Source organism: Apus apus, chromosome 1 (assembly GCF_020740795.1).
Source record: "Apus apus isolate bApuApu2 chromosome 1, bApuApu2.pri.cur, whole genome shotgun sequence".
In the NCBI taxonomy this organism is placed as follows: domain Eukaryota; kingdom Metazoa; phylum Chordata; class Aves; order Apodiformes; family Apodidae; genus Apus; species Apus apus.
This window is the reverse complement of record NC_067282.1, coordinates 71,793,602-71,813,753: the sequence shown is the minus strand read 5'-3', so window position 1 is coordinate 71,813,753 and position 20,152 is coordinate 71,793,602. Positions and strand designations below refer to the sequence as shown.

The 20,152-nt window shown below is 41.9% G+C and overlaps 1 protein-coding gene across 3 annotated transcripts in view; it reads left to right on the top strand.

Moving 5' to 3' along the window:
• The window catches only part of GDAP2 (ganglioside induced differentiation associated protein 2), a 25,560-nt gene extending 5,408 nt beyond the window's left edge, over positions 1-20,152 (top strand). For 2 of the 3 annotated variants that reach the window (XM_051609009.1, XM_051609008.1), the window contains exons 4-14: positions 3,288-3,441; positions 5,485-5,573; positions 7,962-8,038; positions 9,077-9,236; positions 10,914-11,064; positions 12,026-12,102; positions 13,477-13,553; positions 14,107-14,246; positions 14,787-14,841; positions 18,360-18,503; positions 19,353-20,152. In XM_051609009.1, coding sequence (XP_051464969.1) covers positions 3,288-3,441; positions 5,485-5,573; positions 7,962-8,038; positions 9,077-9,236; positions 10,914-11,064; positions 12,026-12,102; positions 13,477-13,553; positions 14,107-14,246; positions 14,787-14,841; positions 18,360-18,503; positions 19,353-19,400 — 1,172 coding nt within the window. In that variant the 3' untranslated portion in view covers positions 19,401-20,152. The remainder of the gene's footprint in view (positions 1-3,287; positions 3,442-5,484; positions 5,574-7,961; positions 8,039-9,076; positions 9,237-10,913; positions 11,065-12,025; positions 12,103-13,476; positions 13,554-14,106; positions 14,247-14,786; positions 14,842-18,359; positions 18,504-19,352) is intronic. The other variant, XM_051609010.1, reaches the window with a different exon arrangement.

Here is a 20,152-nt window from a genome sequence, read left to right as displayed (position 1 = left end):
GCACACTGCATGGAGAAGGAAGGAGAGGCTGGATTACAGCTTTATCTTTTGTACACCCACAATGTGTTTGTCATGGAAGGGAACTTAGTTAAGAAATAAGTTTATGATTCTTTTGTCCCACCTGCCCATTTTTTGTGCTCTTTCCCATTTACTTTTTTTCATAAGGGAATTTTCTTGGGGGGGTGGGGGGGGGAAGTGGAAGTGTATGGTCCTTGCTCTAAAGCTGTATAATGGATGCAGTGGTGATTTTCAGTTAGTTCTCTCCTGCTATATTACTACTGCTTGGTGTATATTTATATTTCATAGACTCCAAGGAAAAAAAAACACACATTCTCCTAAAGCATGTGATGTGCTGACCTTTCAAAGGTTTCTGCTTTCTTAAAGGCTCAGCTAATTTGTGCGTTCCTGGGAACAGGGTGTAGTTTTGATTCAACCAGAAATCTGCAGCCAAAGGTGCAGGCTTGCAAATGAAGTGCCATTGATGTGTGCTTGTCTATCAACACGTACTTGTTGCGGTCTAATAAAGACCTTCTGTAATAGCACTGCATAGTAGTCTTCCAACTCCAGTGAGACTTTTTCCCCACTGCATGCTTAGATGGAGGATTCAGACTTTCCATTTTAAACTTGGAGAGAAATCTGTTATAGTGTTTGAAATCTCATTGGGGACATCTTGACTTGGTTCCCAGTTTTGATGCAGACCTTGACTTCATGCAGCTGACTCTACTAGCTCACCTCGCTGTGTATCTTCAAATAAGAATATTTGCTGCTTGTTTTAGTTTTATACATTTTGAAGAGATCTCCAGGCAGAAAGCTTTGGGAAGTACTACATGTCATGCAAGTGTAGGTAGAGATAACCAATGCCACATCTGGTTGTCTGAATTTATTAGTTTCCCCACTGATTCACAACTATACCTCTGACAAACCTGCTTCATTTTTTTTCACAAGACAGTTTTTTCTACAGGCTTTTACTTGTTCTTTTGCAGTTGTGTGACTTGGACCATGAAAAAAGAATAGTAGCTTGATATCTGATACATTAAGCGTTTCAGTTTTAGCTTGCACTTTTTCCATATTGTGCTTATTTAATGGACTCCTGAGTTGAGGTGTCTCAGAGGATATGCAGTAGTTCAGAGGAGTAGGCTTACTTTTAATATGCTGTTACATTCCCTCTGATTAACCCAGAAGAAACAAGGAGGTCTGCAGAAGCTCATGACACAATTTATTAGATGGAGAAGTTTACAAGATGTTGGCTTGAAGGCAGTGTGTCATTGCTATTAAAGAGACATGCTGAAAGTTTTGAGTATGAGAGATTCTCTACCTGGAATGTCTCTTGCCATAAAATATGCCTTCATGGACGCTGATAGCCTGCCTGAGCACCACGTGGAACAGAGTGGAGAGAGAGTGGTGAATGTTCCTATTCAGAGGGCAGTTTCACGGTTGACTTAAGCCAATCTCCTGCAGTGCTGCTGCCAGAAGGGTGGTCGCAGCCTCTTGTTCACATCTCATTCCTTCTCATGGGCACTAGCAACCCGTAAGATCAGGTTGAAAGCTAATCCAATGAAAATACTAGTTTTCAGCCAGATCAGAACACTGTAGTGCAGCTGTACAAGCAGAAGGAAAAGGGTGGAAAATGCTTGTCTTTGAGGGCAGAAAAAGAGGAAAACCAGAAATACTTCTTCAGCTGTCCAGAACTGGAGTGGTCTAGGTTCAGATGAAGAAGGGGAGAGCGAGCAGACTTTTCTTTCCAGGTGCTAAAGGAAAAACAGACTTCAAACAGAGGAGCTGTTCCTGGATTTTTCATTCTCAAAAATGTATTGAGAAGCTGAAGGGAAAGAGGGGTGTATGGATGTCATTGGGGGGTTTGACAAACTCATTTATAATGCAAAAAACTACAGGTATTACATATGAGTAACTGGCAGGGGACAGCCAAAGAGAAGTCAAAACCAAAAAGAGGTAAAGATGTCAAGTATGCTAACATGCAGTAAGTGATCCTAGAGCATGTAGCTGGAAGGTGCTGGGAATGGTACAATTAAGTGTGTTGTTTGAGCCTCTGTGCATTCAGACTAGACATCTAGTCTGTCAGGAATGCCATGATCTCCATGAGAGTCATACTCCTGCCTTCTGGACATGAAGAAACTTGCAAAAACAAAGAAGGCTTCCTTGTTTTGGGAGCGTGGATGAAACAAATGCTTGATCTGTTCGTTTTTAATAGCTTTGCCAAGAGCTGGTGGCTTTGATTAAGGATACTTGTAGTCTTTATATCCAAAAAGCAATGTCCTCAAATCAACTTGTTAAATTCAGAAGGCCGTTTTATTGCTGGTTGTGTAGCATATTTGTGCATCAGTTCTCTGCACTTTGTTAAATCATTTCTCCCTTTGGCTCTGCATGTAGCCTAGTTAACACTGCTATTAAGACAGCATTTTCTGCAGTTTCTGGTTTGTTCTTATACATGTAGTTTTAATTCAGAGGTATAAGCACAGCTCGTGGCTCTTCAACTTGGCAATGTGCATTTGCAGCCTAGAAAGCCAGCCGTGTCCTGGGCTGCATCAAAAGAAGCATGGCCAGCAGGGTGAGGGAGCTGATTCTCCCCCTCTACTCCACTCTTGTGAGACACCACCTGGAGTACTGTGTCTGATTCTTGAGCTCCCAGCATAAGAAGGACATGGAGTTGTTGGAACAAGTCCAGAGGAGAGCCGCAGGGATGATTGGAGGGTCACAGAGATGATCAGATGGCTGGAGCACTGCTCCTGTGAAGACAGGCAGAGAGTTGGGTTCTTTGGCCTAGAGAAGAGTAGGCTCCAGGGAGATCTTATAGTGGCCTTACAGTACCTGAAGGGGCCTACAGGAAAGCTGGGGAGGGACTTTTTACAAGGGCTTTTAGCAAGAGGGCAAGGGACTAAGGGGAGAAGAGGGGAGATTTAGGTTAGATATTAGGAGGAAATTCTTCACTGTGAGGGTGGTGAACAACCAGGGAAGTTGTGGATGCCCCACCCCTGAAAGTGTTCAAGGCCAGGTTGGATGGGACTCTGAGCAGCCTGATCTAGTGGAAGGTGTTGGCCAGTGTGGAGGGGCTGGCTCTAGATGATCTTCAAGGTCCCTTCCAACCCAAACCGTTCTATAAGTCTATGATACTAAGCAGCTGTTAAGAGACGGAATGCTATCCTTAATATTTGATATCTAAACCAGAGACTTCTCTACATGGAGTCGTCTGACTCTTCAGTCAAGCACTTGAATTCTTCTCAATTTCTTTTCATGACATTGCCCTTTATCCTTATGTTTATCTTTTTCAGGGTGCAGGACAGGAGAGGCTAAGCTGACCAAAGGATTTAATTTGGCTGCCCGGTTCATCATCCACACAGTGGGACCCAAATACAAAAGCCGGTACCGCACGGCAGCCGAGAGTTCTCTCTACAGCTGCTACCGCAACGTTCTGCAGCTTGCCAAGTGAGCACACAGCCTACGGGGGAGTGTCTGCCCTCAGTGGTCAGGGCAAGCCAAAACCCAGAGAGCAGAATTGCTCTCAGTTTCTCCCTCTCCACCCTCCCAGGGAAAGATAAAAGGGGAAGGCAAGGCTGGAAGTTTAAAGCTAGAACAGGGAAGGGATAGTAACACCTGGGGTAGTAATGAACGATATACAAATGTGTTCAAAACCTGATTTCAGTGATCACTGATGTAAGTGTCCAAAAGTCCCCTGTGGCTGAGCCAACTCGGGAAAATGGTCCAGGGCTCTTCCAAGCAACAACTGGAGTCAGATCCTGCAGAGCACGTGGCAAGCTGAAGACAGAGCACAAGGCTCTCCTACATGTCTGCTGGACAAGCGAAGTGAGGCAGGAAGGAAGGAAGGACAGACTTTTCCCCTCTCGTGGCTTTTAGAGAGTACGGCAGGAAATGGGAGGGAATACTGACCCCTTTCTGTACAGCCATCTGGATCCCTCAGTGTCCTAAACAATGCCGTCTCTCTAGGTCCTTGTATTAATACCATAAAACTAGCCTGTGCTGCCTCAAGTCGTAACGGGGTTTGTCTTCCATGGCACATAGTTCTAGATACTTGGGTCTGCACAGAGGCCAAATGGCTGTGAACATATTCTCATGTGCACTGGATTCAGTTAAGGACATGGGAACATTAGTGTCTTCATTGTATACTTCATGCCTTTTCTTATCTGTACTGTGGTGTAGATAAAATATGCAGAGAGATCCAAGCTGGTTCAAGTCCTACAACAGCATAGCTAGAACTGTGCAGCATTGAGTGACTTTGAGGAGAGGTAGCATTGATAATTGCACTGAGCTCTGTGCTGCAAAAAGCTTTAAATGAGCTTGCTCAAGCAGCAACTTCAGGCATCTCTGCAGCCTATGGACATAGCCACAGGCAGATCTGACTCCTGTATCAGCTTATACATGCAGCCTCTCTGCCTTCATACAACAGCCACCTACAATTCTGAGTCAGGGTGCAAGGTTATTTCTAAATCCATAGTTGCTGCAGATGGGTTTGTAGTTTTTCTTCTTTGATCTGTGGTATTTTCTGCTTCCTCTTAGCTAATACGTTTTTTGATCTTTCTGCTTTCTATTTTTGTGTTCTTGAGATGGCTGTTGTAATAGTTGCAGTCACAGAAAAACACCTGAACAAGAGGTCAGAAAATATACTTAATATTAGGGCTAGGGAGTAAATTCTTCCAAGTCTGAACTGTGTGATACAGTGCAATAGGAGCTGTTTCATCATCAAGATGACAACTAAGGTTTCTAGTACTGGCCAGTTTTGTTCTGCCTCAGAAGTAACAAGCAAAGTCAGGTCTGGATTGAAATATGTTAAAAACAATTAAAAATTCTAATAATTCTACTTACTGAATTCTGAGTGCCCTTCAGTCAATCTGTTCTCTAGAGTAACTTTTGACACTTGTGAAATTGTCTGCCAGCTCTGAGCTTGCTCAAACTACTCTGATGACTGTTGGCAACACCTCTGCTTTACTCTTCTCTGACTCACTGCTGGAAGCATCTTACTGATCCTAAAGTATGTATCACTCCATGCCAATGATTGTTTAATCATACCTAGGACTGAGTAAGCCACCTTGGTCTGCCTCCTCTATCAAAACAATGATAGGTCAGATGGAGGAACAGGAGAATGTTTGCAATAGAGGGCACCTTTTTTTCCTCTCCTTTCACTCACTGTTAATCCTATACAGGAAGGAAAGTATTGTGGAAAGGATTGCAGGGAGCTTCAGGGAATGACTCGTTCAGTCAGGATATGAGAAATTGCAGGAACAGCATAGCTGAGGTAGAAGGACAAATCTGAGAAGACACACAAGAGGAAAAAGTGTAGAATCTTTAATGGTTCCCTTCTTCTCTGCTTAATGAGTATGCATCTTGCCAGGAAAGAGTCGTGCACAAACTTGAAAGAGGATTACTGCTGTGTAAACTAGTGTTACCTACTGTACTGACAGACATTTGTTCTCATCTTACCTTCTATTAATTTTTTCTCTTTCTGGATTTCAGGGAACAAGCAATGTGCTCTGTAGGATTTTGTGTGATTAACTCTCTGAAAAGATGCTACCCCTTGGAGGATGCAACCCACATAGCACTGCGTAAGTGTTGGAAAGCAACATAAACTGGGTGGCAGTATTCAGTTCTCTTACCTCTGACAGACTGACATTGATATGGGGAAACTTTTTTAGAGGGCTGTAGTTTGTTAGAGGCTGTAAAAAGGCAGGGCCTTCCATGGTTGATCAGGACATGGAGGATATAAACAAATGATCCTTTCTCTGTTGAGAGGTTTTCCGTACACATCCATGGGATTCGGTGCTGGAACTTACAGTCTTTAATATATTAATTGATAACCTGGAAAAGATGCTGAACAGTGAAGTGAAAGAGTTTGTTGGTAATAGAAAATAATAGAAAATGGTTCAGAACAGCTAAGATTGAGACCTTTTTGTTGAATAGCTGCGGATGGACGTCAAGCAACAGAGTGAATTTCATCTACCCTTTTAATGTCATCACCATATCCAAATGTAAAGTTATGTTCTTCACCTACTGACCCACCCCTATATACTTCTGCCTTCACATGCAAAATGATAGGCTAATTCAAGGGAGCAAGATCTTGAGATTATAATAGTTCAGTGAAAACAGCAGGTCACTGGAGTTTAAAGCAACCTGAGTAAGGCACAACAAAATTAAGAAAGTTATGTTATACATCTGTATTTTGTCCACCCTTCAAAAAGAGTATGGTGGAACTAGAAGAAGTTGAGAAGGTCAACAAGAATAGTGAAGGGCAAGAAAGACCTAAATAAGCTGAAGTCATTTTCAGGCTGGAATACACTGAACTTGAAGTGAGTGTGATAGATGTCTGTAAACTCACGAGCGGCGTGTAAATGGTGAAATCGGCTGTTCACTGTCTTCTAAAATAAGAACCTTCAAACAATGCTAGGGTGAATCTGGTTCAGAACAAACAACAGGAAATGGTTCTTATGCTCACACTATTTGTTTTATGGAACTACCTACCAAAAAGCATTGTAGGTGCTAAAAGTTCTCAAACTTGTTTGGGTTCAAGTGGAAACTATATTAAAGAAAAAAATTAAGGTTACTAAAATCAGAAAATTTTCTAGACTGACAATACTTAAAGAATAGCAATCAGAGAATAATACTGTGTACTTGCCTGGTTCCTACTTTTCCCTTTTCTCTTTTGACTTTTTCATTTTTATTGGCCTGGTCCTGTCTGCTTTCCACCACCACCACCCAGTCCCTGGACCCTCCTGCATGGTACTTCTGCTCAATAGCAAAGTTGTTGCAGATGGAAGGAGCAGGTTTTCCTCTTGCTGTGCAAGCTGACTGGAGAAATCTTCCTTACCTTACCCTCTGTTTAGCAGAGGTGCTGACCCTGCAGAAACAGATTTGTCCATTGCTTTCTCTGCTGTCTGCCTGTAGAGCGAGACATCTGAAAACATCTGCTCACATAGGTTCAGAACACTGTTTGCTGTGGAACAGCACAACTGCATTTGTCCTGTAAAGCAGTGTTGCAGATCAACCTAATTACATATAAATTTCTGCACAGGAAGTATTTGAAAATAGCTCTTCTTAATTTTTTTCCCTCTGCTGTTTCTTGGAGAACTCATGCTAAATTATTCTCTGTAGAGCAGACTTACTTCCTTTATTTCTCTCTTCTGTTCTCTCTAGAGAGCTATATGCTGCTCAATAAAATACTGCTACACCAACCTATTTGTTTGGACACTTTCTCTCTTGGCAGTCTGACAGGAAAGCACTTGAAAATCTTGATGTGTCAAGATTATTGCAGATCAAGGACCTCATCTGTACAAAGATGTGTTTGACTGAGAGCTTGGTTACAAACCATTTTCCCCCCCTCTGCTGGAAGTGCTTAGGAACTTGACTGTGTCTCTGGATTATGCTCAAGCTTTGGGAGAGTCCAAAAAAAAAGTTATAGAGGAAATAAATTCTCTCACAATTTGCAAATAAAAATTTTATGTGCCTTTTAGGCATAGCTAACCTCGGAGATCTTGGGTGGCTGACTCTGTCTTGCACCAGCTTCTGCTTTGGCTTGTTTATCATCTTGCTTTCCTGATAACTTAGGGCTCCGTGACTTGTTCTAGGAAAATCTGGTTTTGACAGTTTCCCCAGGACTCTGTAAAAGAAGGATTTGGTTTAATTTTGCAGAGCCATAGAATCACATTCCACAGACTGAGGAATACCTAGTCAGCTAAAAGCAGAGAGATACTTTTTCTCTTTGTATCCATCTCTGAAGTGAGAAGCAGGAGAGAGTGGAGATGGAAACTCCAATATGGCAAACAACCCATTTGGTATGTTAAACTACAACTTAATCCACATTGGCTTGCAGCCTGTGGAGCTGTTTTGTATGAAGAGGGAGATGTCTATTCTGCACTCTGTTGACTTCCTCACTTGTAATTGTGTGTGTAAATTTCTTCTCCTGTTTTCCTAATTACGTATCATCTCCTTGCTTGCAGGTACAGTTAGAAGGTTCTTGGAGATTCATGGAGAGACTCTGGAGAAGGTGGTATTTGCGGTTTCCGAGCTTGAAGAGGTATCTCCTTGATCTTCATTCCACCAAAATTAATGGGCATTTGATCTTCTCTGCAGCAGTATTAACTCCTGCATTGGGGAGCTGAATTCAGATTTCCCCTTCAGATTACATAAACTTTTGTTCCCACAGCATTCTTTTGCCTCCTACTAGAACAGTATCTCTCCTAGTACTTTCTTAGCAGTTACTATGGAGGTATTGATTCTTTTCACCTCTGCTTCCATGTTCCTGACCCATGAGCAGGAGCTGCTACTAGAGGTTATAGCATGCAGTTGTGCTGGATGGCATCTGCCAGCCAGAAGGGAAATCCCTCATGCAAGATTTCCTCCTTAAGCAACGCTGCTTCTCCTGTGCTTTCTAAAGGCCAGTTTAGCACCTACAAACACCTTAAACATTGCTTGCTGGCTTGTTGAAACAGCAAGCTTAACATTAAATAATCTATGTTCAGATAGATGCTAGCAGTCTGAATGTTGACTTTTCTTGCTAATGGCTGTTCCTGGGCAAAAAACCCACTGTGTTGATGTTCTGTGGCATCTGGAGGAGGAAAATACCTAACTTGTTGGGGGTTCTAAAACTGCTGATCAGTTGGAGAGAACACATGAAGTATGACAATGTTTGGTAAAGATTTTTCACTGTTTTCCTCCATGTAGGGAGAGTTTCTCTTGACTGGTTTTTGCTTTTTCTTTTTTTCCAGTCAGATGGCTAGATGATCTATAACACAAGTAGCCTTTGCTGAATTCTGTCATCCATGCATATTGTAACTTCATTACAAAGCTTAAGTATCTGTGATCTACCTGAGTCTATGCAGGTTGAAGCAGAGTCCTCTCAAGGTCATCTGCCTGTATGGCCAAAAAAAAAAAAAGTTAACCTTGATCAAGGTTATCTGCCTTTATTGCCAGGTAGCAGCCCAGAATAAGCCACTGGGGGAAGTGATACTTTGCCTCCAGGCCTTTGAGAAGGTCCCTGCTACAAGGGCAAGTGTTACTCAACCAAAGAGCAAGGATGCGTGATAGACCTTCACGCGTTTTTTCTTATTTGTAGGCCACTTACCAGAAGTTGCTGCCTCTGTATTTTCCAAGATCGTTGGAAGAAGAGATACAATCCTTGCCTTACCTCCCTGCAGATATTGGCAATGCAGAAGGGGAGCCTGTAGTACCAGAGCGACAGATCAGGATTACTGAAAAGCCTGGTGTTCCAGATGGTGAGTTCTTCACTGAACTTTGAAATAACTACCTCTTAGTCAATGGAGAAACTGAAGAGGCAGGTTTCCTACCCCACCTCTCCTGAGGCAGGTTTTAATCAAGATAGTTGTCAAGCTGCCTTGTTGGCTTCATGTGCTCCACAGTGGTAACTTCTGCTTTCTGCCTCATGGGGAAGTGATGTGTTTAGAGGATGTGGTAGAGCTGTTGTTCTGTCTTTTTCTTTCTAGGGAGGTGGTGGAGAGGTGGGGTAGTTCATTCCTTTTCAAATTTTCTCCCAAGGTGATTAGGAACTTTGCAGATTTTTTCAGAATCTTCTGCAGCCACTAACTTAAAAAAGACATTATTGTTAATGATCTACCCTGATATATTAGCAAAGTGCTGCTTGTGTATTAGCGAATGGTGGTGGAAATGCTGAGATTCTGTTGATACAGCATGTGTATCAAAATAGTAAATGCTCAATGAAAACTAGGAGAAGTTCCCTGAAAGACAGAGGAATTAGATCAACCCAGAGATCACTATTTTGGAAATGGCTGTCAAAGCTCAGTGAAAAAAGTCTGTTTGTAAACAGGTTGCCTTGGTGTTGGGGTTGAGGAGGTGACATGTAGGACATAAATGGACACAGCTGGCTCATTCTGCCTTATTTATTAAATAGCGCTGTGAAAGTTTTAATACTTCTTCAGGCAAAGCATTAAACCATCAAAAGGAGATAAATTGGAATGGGTTTCAAAGGTTTTCTGCTTCTGTGTGGCTAGTTGGGCTAAGGCTGAAAATGCAAAGAAGCTACAAACAACTTACCTTTTCCTGTTTGCAGTTTGACATCTGAGGTACCTACTCCTGCTGATCAGATTCTGATCGTTTTTTCTGTCCTGACTGCTGGTTAGAGTGGTATTTGCAGCTGTGGTTCATCAGTGTAAGGCTTTCAACCATGAGCTAAGAATTTGTGAAATTACTCACTTAGCATGTGTAGGAGCCAATGGGTATAGCAGAATCTGGCACTTCTGTCCCATTGCTATTGTAGCATGTCACACTAAAACTGGGAAACTGTTCCCATCCAGATTGGCCAGAGAAACAATGCTAGAAGGCTTATCAGCATTCCTTGATGATACCAGGTTTGGTGGAGCATTCTGGTATTATCACCAGCAAGCAAACCTGTGCTCTTGTACTTCATCACACAGTCATGTTGTAAAAAATACTATAAAACAATACAATCTCAGGTTGCCACCAGCTCTACAGTACCTGTTCATGTAGTGTTAATGATATAAGAAGATAGTCCTTTCTACAGTCTGACTTCTACATTGAATAAAGCTGCAGTATCTGTCCTTCAGCATACTTACTTTTTCCCCCCTATGACAAATAGGACAGGTGTAAAGCCCACGTCTCTCTCCAGATCTTATTTTCCAAGAGTGTTAGCCATTATCCCTTTGGTACAAGCTGATGAGTGGGATGTGCCCAGTTAGTTACCAGGCAAACCAACATTTTTAAGGGAGTCCATAGTTATTAATCACCTGCTGTCATCTGTCAGTGGCTCTGGTGAGGTATCAGAAGCACATCATGGTATATTGTGGGGTTTTATTTTAATTTGCAACATGATGACTGGGTTGGCTCACTGATACTTAGCAGCATTGCTGTCTTACATGCAGCTCAAACATTTTACACTGCCTTTGTTCCTCCTGCAGATGCTTCAGATGAAGAGGGCCTGGAGGCAGATTTGGCTTTCATTGGCTCCCATGCTTTTGCCCGCATGGAGGGAGATGTTGATAAACAGAGACGCCTCATCCTTCAGGGACAGTTGTCAGAGGCAGCATTGCAAAAACAGCACCAGAGGAAGTGAGAATTTCCTTGTCTGTGTCAAGGTTTTGGGTTAGTTAGCTGTTCAGAGGACCAGCCCTTTGTGGTGATTTTGTTATCTGTAAAACCTAATCTACTGGTGAGAAAATACAGATAAAGTCTGGTGTCACCCTGCATCGCTATGGTAGCCTCTTTGGTCCGAAGGGAGAAGGGAAGGAGCAACAGGAGGTTAAGGGAAGCTAATGATGAACATACTAGCATGCCTAGTGCATCCAGCCAGCTGTCTTGCCTCTTTGCCACAAGATGTCACTGTTTGGTCACCACTGTTTGTAGTGAGGTCACCTGCTTTCAATACTGCCCATTTGCCCCTGAGGCTCTGGGCAGATAACGAAACAGGTTTCCTCCACCTTTCAAACCAGAAAGGTAAATAGGTGAATGCTGAGGCTTTTTTCCTTTACCCATTCCCCTTTAACCCTAATGTGCACGATCACTTTCTTAGAAGCTGGTTCTGTGCTGGAGTCCTCTTGTGGCACGGTGTTTGGCTTGTTTTGTCAGATGAGGCACTGAGTTCACTGTTCAAAGGAAAAAAACAAAACAAAACAAAAACAAACTGGATGTGGCACTGGTTGCTGCGTAGTTGTGTTCAACTTGCAGACCTTTTGAAGAATTTTTCTTTTTTCCTCCTCTTTTTCAAGCACGGACACTGAAGTGCCCAAAGGCCATGCCACTGTAGTTACTAGTTTGTGCATATTCATTGCCCCTGTGAAAATCACTAGGTATGTAATTGACACTCAGATGTCTTTTTGGTTTGGGTTTTTTTTTTTGTCTGACAGTTCTTTCTTTAACACCTTCATAGTTGCTCCATAGCTCAGAAAACTACAACAGTAGAGAGCAGGCTTGCTCAAAAAGAGCTTGTTTTGTCCTTCCCTTATACCTCTTCAAGCTTTTCTTGCTAATCCAAAGGGGAGTTAGATCTGACCAGATATTTTTAACTTTCTAGCTACAATCGCTGGCTGTGTCAGGCAAGAGCTGAAGACCTTTCTGATATTGCTTCTCTGAAAGCCTTGTACCAGACAGGTAAGTTCAGGGTACCAATGACTGGTGTGTATTGTCTTAAAGTAAAAGTGCAAAATAAAAATACAAGACTTACTTTGGACTTGAGTACACAATACATCGTTTTGTTAAGCTAGAAGCCTGACCTAGAACTGGGCAGCATCTCTGCAGTAAAGCAGTAATTCCCTTTTGGGTTTGACAGACTGTGGCAGATTCCAAAACTGCTCTGCTTTAGCAATCTGAGTATACATGCATATCCTGAATTTCCTGTAGCTTTAGATGTAAATCAGCATTGTTAGATTCAGCCAATGCATAAGGTGCTCTGTATGAGATAATTCAGACCAAAAGGTGAACTCTCACCCCTCATTACAAAGAAATGAATGTTACTTTCAGATAATTAGTGCAGAAAATAAGGAGTTGCCAAAGTAACTTTTAATACAGCTTTCCTGAATAAATGAGCTTGCTTTATTTCCCCCAGGTTAGGTATGTGTTGCTCTCCTCTATCCATATTTCCTAATACTGATGGCTGAGTAAGTCCTGTGGGCAGCACATCTTGCAACTTTGAGTTGAGTGGATGAGGAGATGAGGGAGAGGTTCAACAACCTGATGGAGGGTTGAATGGAAGAAAATAGCTGTGAGGTCCTTGCAGTCTGGGAAGCAGAGATGGGAAACCTGTACTCTTCACTTTTACCCTTTAGGTAGCTTCATACTTGGACGTTAAAACCTGCCATAATCCCAGGGGTTTATGTTTGCTTTGCACCATGACAGGAAGAAACAGGCAGGTAGTCAGGCTCTCAAAAGCATGGCTGTGTTTCTGCAGGGAAAGTCTGTTCAGCACTTTGGCTGCTATTTTTGGTCTCCTGAAAAATCAACATATTTACCTTGATCTTTGTGCAAATATCAAGGCTGTGTGGTATCATCTACTCAGTAGCTGCAGTTTTTGATTCTTTTGTTTTCCTTAGACAAGGCTCTGTGGGCTGCAGGTCCAAAGGCGTGCTCTGGGAATCTTGGCAGGCAGTACATTTCAGAGCTTGTTTTCTAGGAAGAATTTTGCTTTGGTGAAAGAACGGGAAGTTAAAGTTTTCTTTTTTTAATAAAGAACATATTATTACTATAGATTTAGGTAAATGTGGAATATACAGGAAAGAAAATTGTAGTCCTTAAAACTCAAGCTTCTGGGATGTGATGTGTCCTTCTTTTTTGAACTGGAATATCTACTGGTATAGTGAGAACAGGAACTCTAGTGTATTTTTTCTGTTGTTATGTTGGAAACCAGAGGCACTGCAAAAATTCTGAGCTGTGACTGTTTCTCCCTAGTTTGAAAGGGGTCTTGAAAGGAATTCCAAAACCAGGCATGACTGAGAGAAGTTTTGAGGCATGTTTTTTTTTCTTTGATAGGTGTGGATAACTGTGGTCGCACAGTGATGGTGGTGGTTGGAAGGAATATCCCCGTAACTTTAATAGACATGGAAAAGGTAAGACTTTGTAAAACTAGAATTGTGTGCATTAAATACAAATACTCAGGATGTGAAAGTCTCATTATAGGGGTAATTCAGTTTTAATACTAAAAACATTATCTTAAAAGAGTTTAATTAGAAATTAATTTTGCTGGCACATAAAAAATTAGTCCCTTATAGAGCTTTGTGTGTGTTAAGGTGACATTTCTTGAGGAGGAACTGGACTATTTTTAGAGAAACAGGCCTGACATGGACTTCTTTTTCTTCTTAAGAGGAAAGACTTGGCCTGTTTATATAACTGGCAAGACATGAAGAGTGAAATGTAACAAGTCAAATTAGATTTTCATGAAAACAGCAAGGATTTATCTCCATCTGTGAGGTCAGCTAGACAAAAAGAGATACCTAAATGATTAACAGTGAAGCTGAAGACTTGGAATGTTTGCCTAGCTCAAGCATGCCACACAGCTTCATGATTCCTGATGTATGAGTGAATTAAAGGAAGCATATTAAAATGTAATGCAACTGTAAAAGAGTTCTTTGCAAATATAAATTTCATTTCTTTCTGTCTCAGGCTCTTCTGTATTTTATCCATGTCATGGATCATATTGCAGTGAAGGAATATGTCCTGGTGTACTTCCATACCCTCACAAATTATTACAATCAACTAGATTCTAATTTCTTGAAGAAACTCTATGATGTTGTTGATGCCAAGTGAGTGTCAATAGAAAAACCCCTTCTATGCAAATATATGTCATTCCCTGCATCTGGTTTCCCATTTATTTGTGAGAGACTTTTGCTGGGACAAAAACCTCAATAAATAATGAAGGCAAGAGGAAGGAAGATAAGTTTCCATCTACCAAACCAGGAAGTTCTGTGCTCTGCAGTCTCCTTTCTGGAGCTGTTAGAGAGGCATGCTAGGTGTGTTGTCTGTCTCTATCCAGAGGTGGAGCTTCTGGAGCCTTGCATCCTTAAAAGTATGTTGCTAGTTTTGAGGGAAGAAGCTTGGGTAACAGGGCAGTCATAATTTGTCCACATAAAAGTCTGCAGGCTATCTTGTCTTTATGTGAAAAATAATAATTCTGGGTTTTTTCCCTTTTACATTTACTTTTCCATTATCTGCCCTTATAGTAGATCTAAATGTAAAATTACATCACAGGCACATAAGCAAAATTATCTGTTTTGACTGTTCAGGTGTGTAAGTGACCTTAATTAGAAGTAACTTTTAAAGCATTTTTTCCTTCTCTAAACCAGGTACAAGAGGAACTTGAAGGCACTGTATTTTGTCCACCCCACGTTTCGTTCAAAGGTGAGATATATAGTACAAAATAAATTCATGGTTTGGGTTTTTGTGTGATAGCATGTAAGACCATAGTATCAGGAGTACGGAGGTATGCAGAAGACTTCCAGAATTGGGCAGTATCTTCTGGATCCCTGGTCAGAACTTGAAATTCATCCCCATCTTTGATCTATGTGTTGTCTTGCAGCCTTAGAGATAAGCTGAAGCTTGGTGCAGCGTGGTTGTCTGTGCCTCATTTTGCTTGTGTTCTTAACAGAGAGAGGTGGAAGGTTTGGATCTCACTTTTTCCAAAGAGAAACATTTTGTCGTTTTTCCTGCTGTCTGGTTTGCAGGATGACAAACCATGACCAAAACCTCTTAGAAGTCTTTTTAGTGTAGTCCATTTCCTGGATGTTTAACCTTTTCTTTACCCACAGGAGGTATTGTATGTGTGCTGCCTATCACTTAAGAGCTGCCCTGCCCAGGGCAGAGGGCAGTGTGTCAAGCTGCCATGAGATCAGGCAAGATTATAGAGTGCAGAGTAGAGAGATGGGAAGGATGCCTCTGTGACTCTCTGTTGAGAGTTCAAGAGTTGAAAAACTGAACTCATGAGGCAATAAGGTATCCTCGGCTGATCTTCAGGTTACCCAGGGAAGTTGTGGAAGCCCCCTCCCTGGAAGTGTTCAAGGCCAGGTTGGATGGGGCTCTGAGCAACCTGATCTAGTGGGAGGTGTCCCTGCCCATGCAGGGTGGTTGGAACTAGGTGACCTTTAAGGTGTGTTCCAACCCAAATCTTTCTGTGATTCTGGGATCTGTGTGGGGCAACAGAAGGAGGAGCTTGCTCCCTTCTATACTTCGTGCATGCTACTCATTGCAGCAGTATGAATACTTCAGACGAACTGTCAGCAGCAGCCCTTCCTAAAATTTTTCTTTGTCCTGTTAAAACAGTTAGAAATGTGATTCTCCATGTTAACATCAGATTAACCTCTGTGTTTATTCTTTTTTTTTGCTGGCATTGATCAAATTTGATAAAATAATACGCCTGCAAAAAACATCTGTTTGTACGTGTTCAGCAAGAATGTATTTGTTAAATTTCCAGAAAGTCCTTTATTTTGTGTGCACAGTTGGGACAGCATGGAACTCAGATCTTCCCTGTTTTTATGTAGATGAGACTGAGTTTTCCCAACAGCAAACTTTCAGTTTCTGTCAGGATGTTGATTATTCCCACAGGGTACAGATCTGAGGTCTGAGTGATGGAATTCGAGCTTTTGGCTCTGATACTCCTGAAAATGTAGGAGCCAGCACAGAACATTATTAAGGGCACAAAGTTGAGGGGAAAAGTAGAGGCTAGGACATACTAGTGTTTTAGATACCCAGTGGTACTTTATCCCCCTCTTCTCTTGCCATGCATTTCTATTTAAGAAGCATTTTTTTAATTGAAGCATGAGAACTCATATTCACTAGTCCACTGCCATGTTCTCTCTCCCTTTGGGAACTGCAGTGGAACTTGGTAGATCTTGGGCAGATAGTTGGGGAGAAGCAGGGAGGGTGAGAGCTCTCTAACTTGCTGGAAATTAAATTGGTTTGTATCCTACTTCTAGCAGCACAGCTGGAGGCAGAAAGAGGATGTATGTCCATGTCTTTTTTGCCAAGTCTTTTCTGTAACAGAAAGGCAAGTGGGATTGCTGCTGGCTGTTGCAGAGACAATCAGCTTATGGAACATGAAGGAGAATATACAGCAGGAAGTCATGATGGAAAAGGTGGCTGCTAAGAGGGAGTGATTTTTCTCTCCCCTCCTTTTGGCTATTTCAGGGCTGTTGTCCCTGTGGAAGATTGCTAGCCCAGAAGCCTCTAATACCTTAACAAATGTTTGGCACATTGATCTTCCTGCTTGGAACAAGGATTTCCTTCCTAGAAATAGTGGAAAATACACCAAGTCTCATCTAGGAGGAGGCTTGTGTATTCATGCAGCTTCCCAAACCCATCACCCTTGTGCGTGGGTCTCATTCTGATATCTGATAGAAATGGTCCATGTTACTGCAGTATTGAATCCAGGCACAGTGGATGTCTGAGACTCATATTGCTTATTTCTGGGCTTTAAGAGGTCCAGAGGCTCATGTGCCCCTAGAAAACAAGCATAGTTCTGAAAGTGATTCGCAATGCCAATGATGACTCTTTGCTTGGTTTCTAGATGTGAAACTTCTGAGGATAATTGCCTGTCTAGAATACATGATTTTCAGTATGCAGAGAGGAGGGTTCAGCAGTTATCCCAAAACACAGAGTAACAGAAGCAGGATGTGTCACTGCAAAACCTGTTTTTGTACACAAATCCTGCCTTTTTTCATGCTTCAGTGGCAGTCTTCTTGTGATCTTTGAAGAACCTGATCCTCTAAAAATACTCTTGAAGTGCTATCAGAGGTTCCTTCATACGCTTGCTTGTAAATGTACTTCTGCTTGTTATTGCTCTAGTTGCTGATATATAAATAATGGGATCTTTGGGGCATTTTTATGTGAAGTTTCTTGGCTCTCCTCTTCTGAGAGCTCCCCAAATATTTCCTCAAGGCTTTTATTGTGGTGTTACTTCTTTTCTGTTAACTTACTGCAGTCCAATTAAAGCTGTCAAACAGAATCATAAAATGGCTGAGACAGGTAGGGACCTCTAGAGGTCCAGCCTCTCTGGTCAAGCAGGGTCAGTTACAGCCAGTTGCCCAGGACCATGTGAGTGGTCACTAATAGGAACATTTGTGACACGTAGAACAGTAACCTCTGGTTCTCACAAGTTTTTTTCTTTTCCTTCAGTCTGCCAGGAAAGGACTAGAAATAAAAAGTAAGGTAGTGCTTAATTTTTAAGAAGGTGGGTTGAAAATAAAAAGCTTGTGAAGTCAATCTAAATGGGAGTATTTAATAACTTGTAGAAATATCAATAGTGTATCACTGGCCTTTGTAAAACACAAATTACTTGCTGGGTTTACATCCAAAAGAGACAGACGTGGGTATACTTAAAGTAAAATCTTGTAAAGTTGATCAGGCTTATTATTGTAGAATAAAATGATAACAGTTTGATTAGAGATGTGGTAAAACAGAAGGACACACTTGCTCAGCCAACCCAAAGCAGAGAGGAGATTTCAGTAGGACCTTCAAACAGCTTAAAGTCTCTTTCTCTCCCTTGAACTGCCTTTTCTGTGAAAACTTGAAGGCCAAGTGCTGAAAATGCTTCAGTCAGATACAGAGTCAAAAAGGTCATATCTGAGCTGGCTAAACTGGAAGTGAAAATGTGTCACTCTACAGATGTTTTTTTGAAGACAAATAGCAGAATACCTGGCAGCTGGGGAGGAGTGAGTGTGGAGTCAGAAACACTAGCTCAAAAGCTCCCAAGACAGTGCTTACTCGCAGCCAGTGGTGTGTACTTCCTGACCTTATTGTGTTATTGCCATGATATTAGTGTTTTGAGCTTAACTCAAGCCTGTTTCACTATGGAGTATTATGTTGAACTTGAAGGTTTTGAAACAGCACCATCTTAATTTGGTTTTGCTGGGATTTATTTTCAGGTCTCGGCATGGTTTTTCACAACCTTTACAGTCTCAGGGTTAAAGGACAAAATCCACTATGTGGAAAGCCTTCAGCAGTTGTTCACAGCCATACCCCCAGAACAGATTGATCTTCCTCCTTTTGTCCTCGAATATGATGCCAGGGTAAGTGATTGCATGTGGCAAGCTTGAGTCTTTGCTCCCAAGTGTAGTTCTTGTGATTCTTCTGTTCTGCTCTGTGAGAGCTTTAAAGGGGCTGATTTTCACATCTTAAGTATGGGGTGAAGAAAGGGAGGGTTCCAGGAGACTGTAGTTGTTCTTCTTTGAGTACCAATTTTCATATTTTTCTTCTACATCAGTCCCAGTAGAGGGCTTGGCTGAGAAGCAGACTCCTTTCCCAGTGAAGCAGTCTAAGTACATAAAGGGCAGACTGCCTTTCTTCAGCCAGGAACTGTAACATAACACTAAAAGCCTGTGGACAAAATAAAATCCATGCTCTGTACCTGCTGTGTTCCTTGTACTGACTGCAAAAATAAATAGGTGTTTCATTTTCCCTTTCCCATGTATCAACAGGCACAGAGAAAGGGGAGGGGGGGAAAGGCAATTGGGAAAAATGGAGCTGTAGAAGGGTTTGTGTTGGTCCCTCTTCCCTCCTCCATCCCAGGTCTCTAACCAAATGGTGGCATGAATTTGGCTTGCATTGGACAAATCATTCCAAAGAGGATGTGCTGTAACTACACAGTAACAGAATTGTGTGTCTGCATGGACGACTTTGGCTTAATGGCGGAAGTTTAACCTGCACTTTTTGCTTTAAATGGATACAAAACTGGGGCCTATTTTTTCCTCATCACCAGCACAGTCCTCTCCTGAGTGAATTGTGGCAGTCACTGTACTTACGGAAGACGAAGCCAGCAGTACCTGCTTATTTCTGCCTGTGTGTCATCATCCATTGCACCAAGCTGTACTGGAGAAGACTTTTGCTCAACTGAACTGCTCATTCTGTTTTCATTGCAGGAAAATGGGCCTTACTATTCTTCTTATCCTCCATCCCCTGACTTGTGATCTGCAGTCCTGCTGTGCTGCTGGTTTCCCATGGATCCACTGACGTGATGCCTGCCAAAACCTGTGCATTTGCCCATGTACAGAATTCAGAGAGAGGGTTTTCCTCCCCCAGCTCTGGTATTTTTTTACTGATGAGATATTTTCAAGCACTCAAGCAATCAGAGAACTCTATACCACTGTGAACTGTACAACTATTTCATATATATTTATCCAATGGAAAAGTTGATTCAAAGATCACTAGGTGTATTTTATTTTGGGGTTTTGTTTATAGAGTTTTTTTGTTTGTTTATTTTTTGAAGCTGTTATATTTGTTTCCGAACAGACTTATTCTTTCTGGGATATCCATCAAAAGCACTTGATCCTGTTTTTTAACTATTACCATTTTCCAGCTCTGTTTGGTAGTACCCATTTCTGACTGGTCTGTACTAATACTGTGCAGTGCCAGCCTGACACATTGCTCATCATATGGTCTCTGTGTTTTACATCTGATTACTTTCCCTTCCTGTTAGTGCTGATTACTTTGGTCTTGACCCAGCAAAAGTGTCTGGAACTGGGAATGCCATGTCTGCAGGCTGAACAAAGCACTACAGCCAAACCAAGATTACTGCAAGACTTAGTACCATCAATGCTTGGTGAGCTAAGAGCCTGACAAAGTCCCTGTTGGTTGGCCTTGGATGATGTGACATGTCAGGATGCCACTACCCTCCCAATAAGAATAAAATTGAAAAGCATTTGCCGTTTCTTTTCTCTAA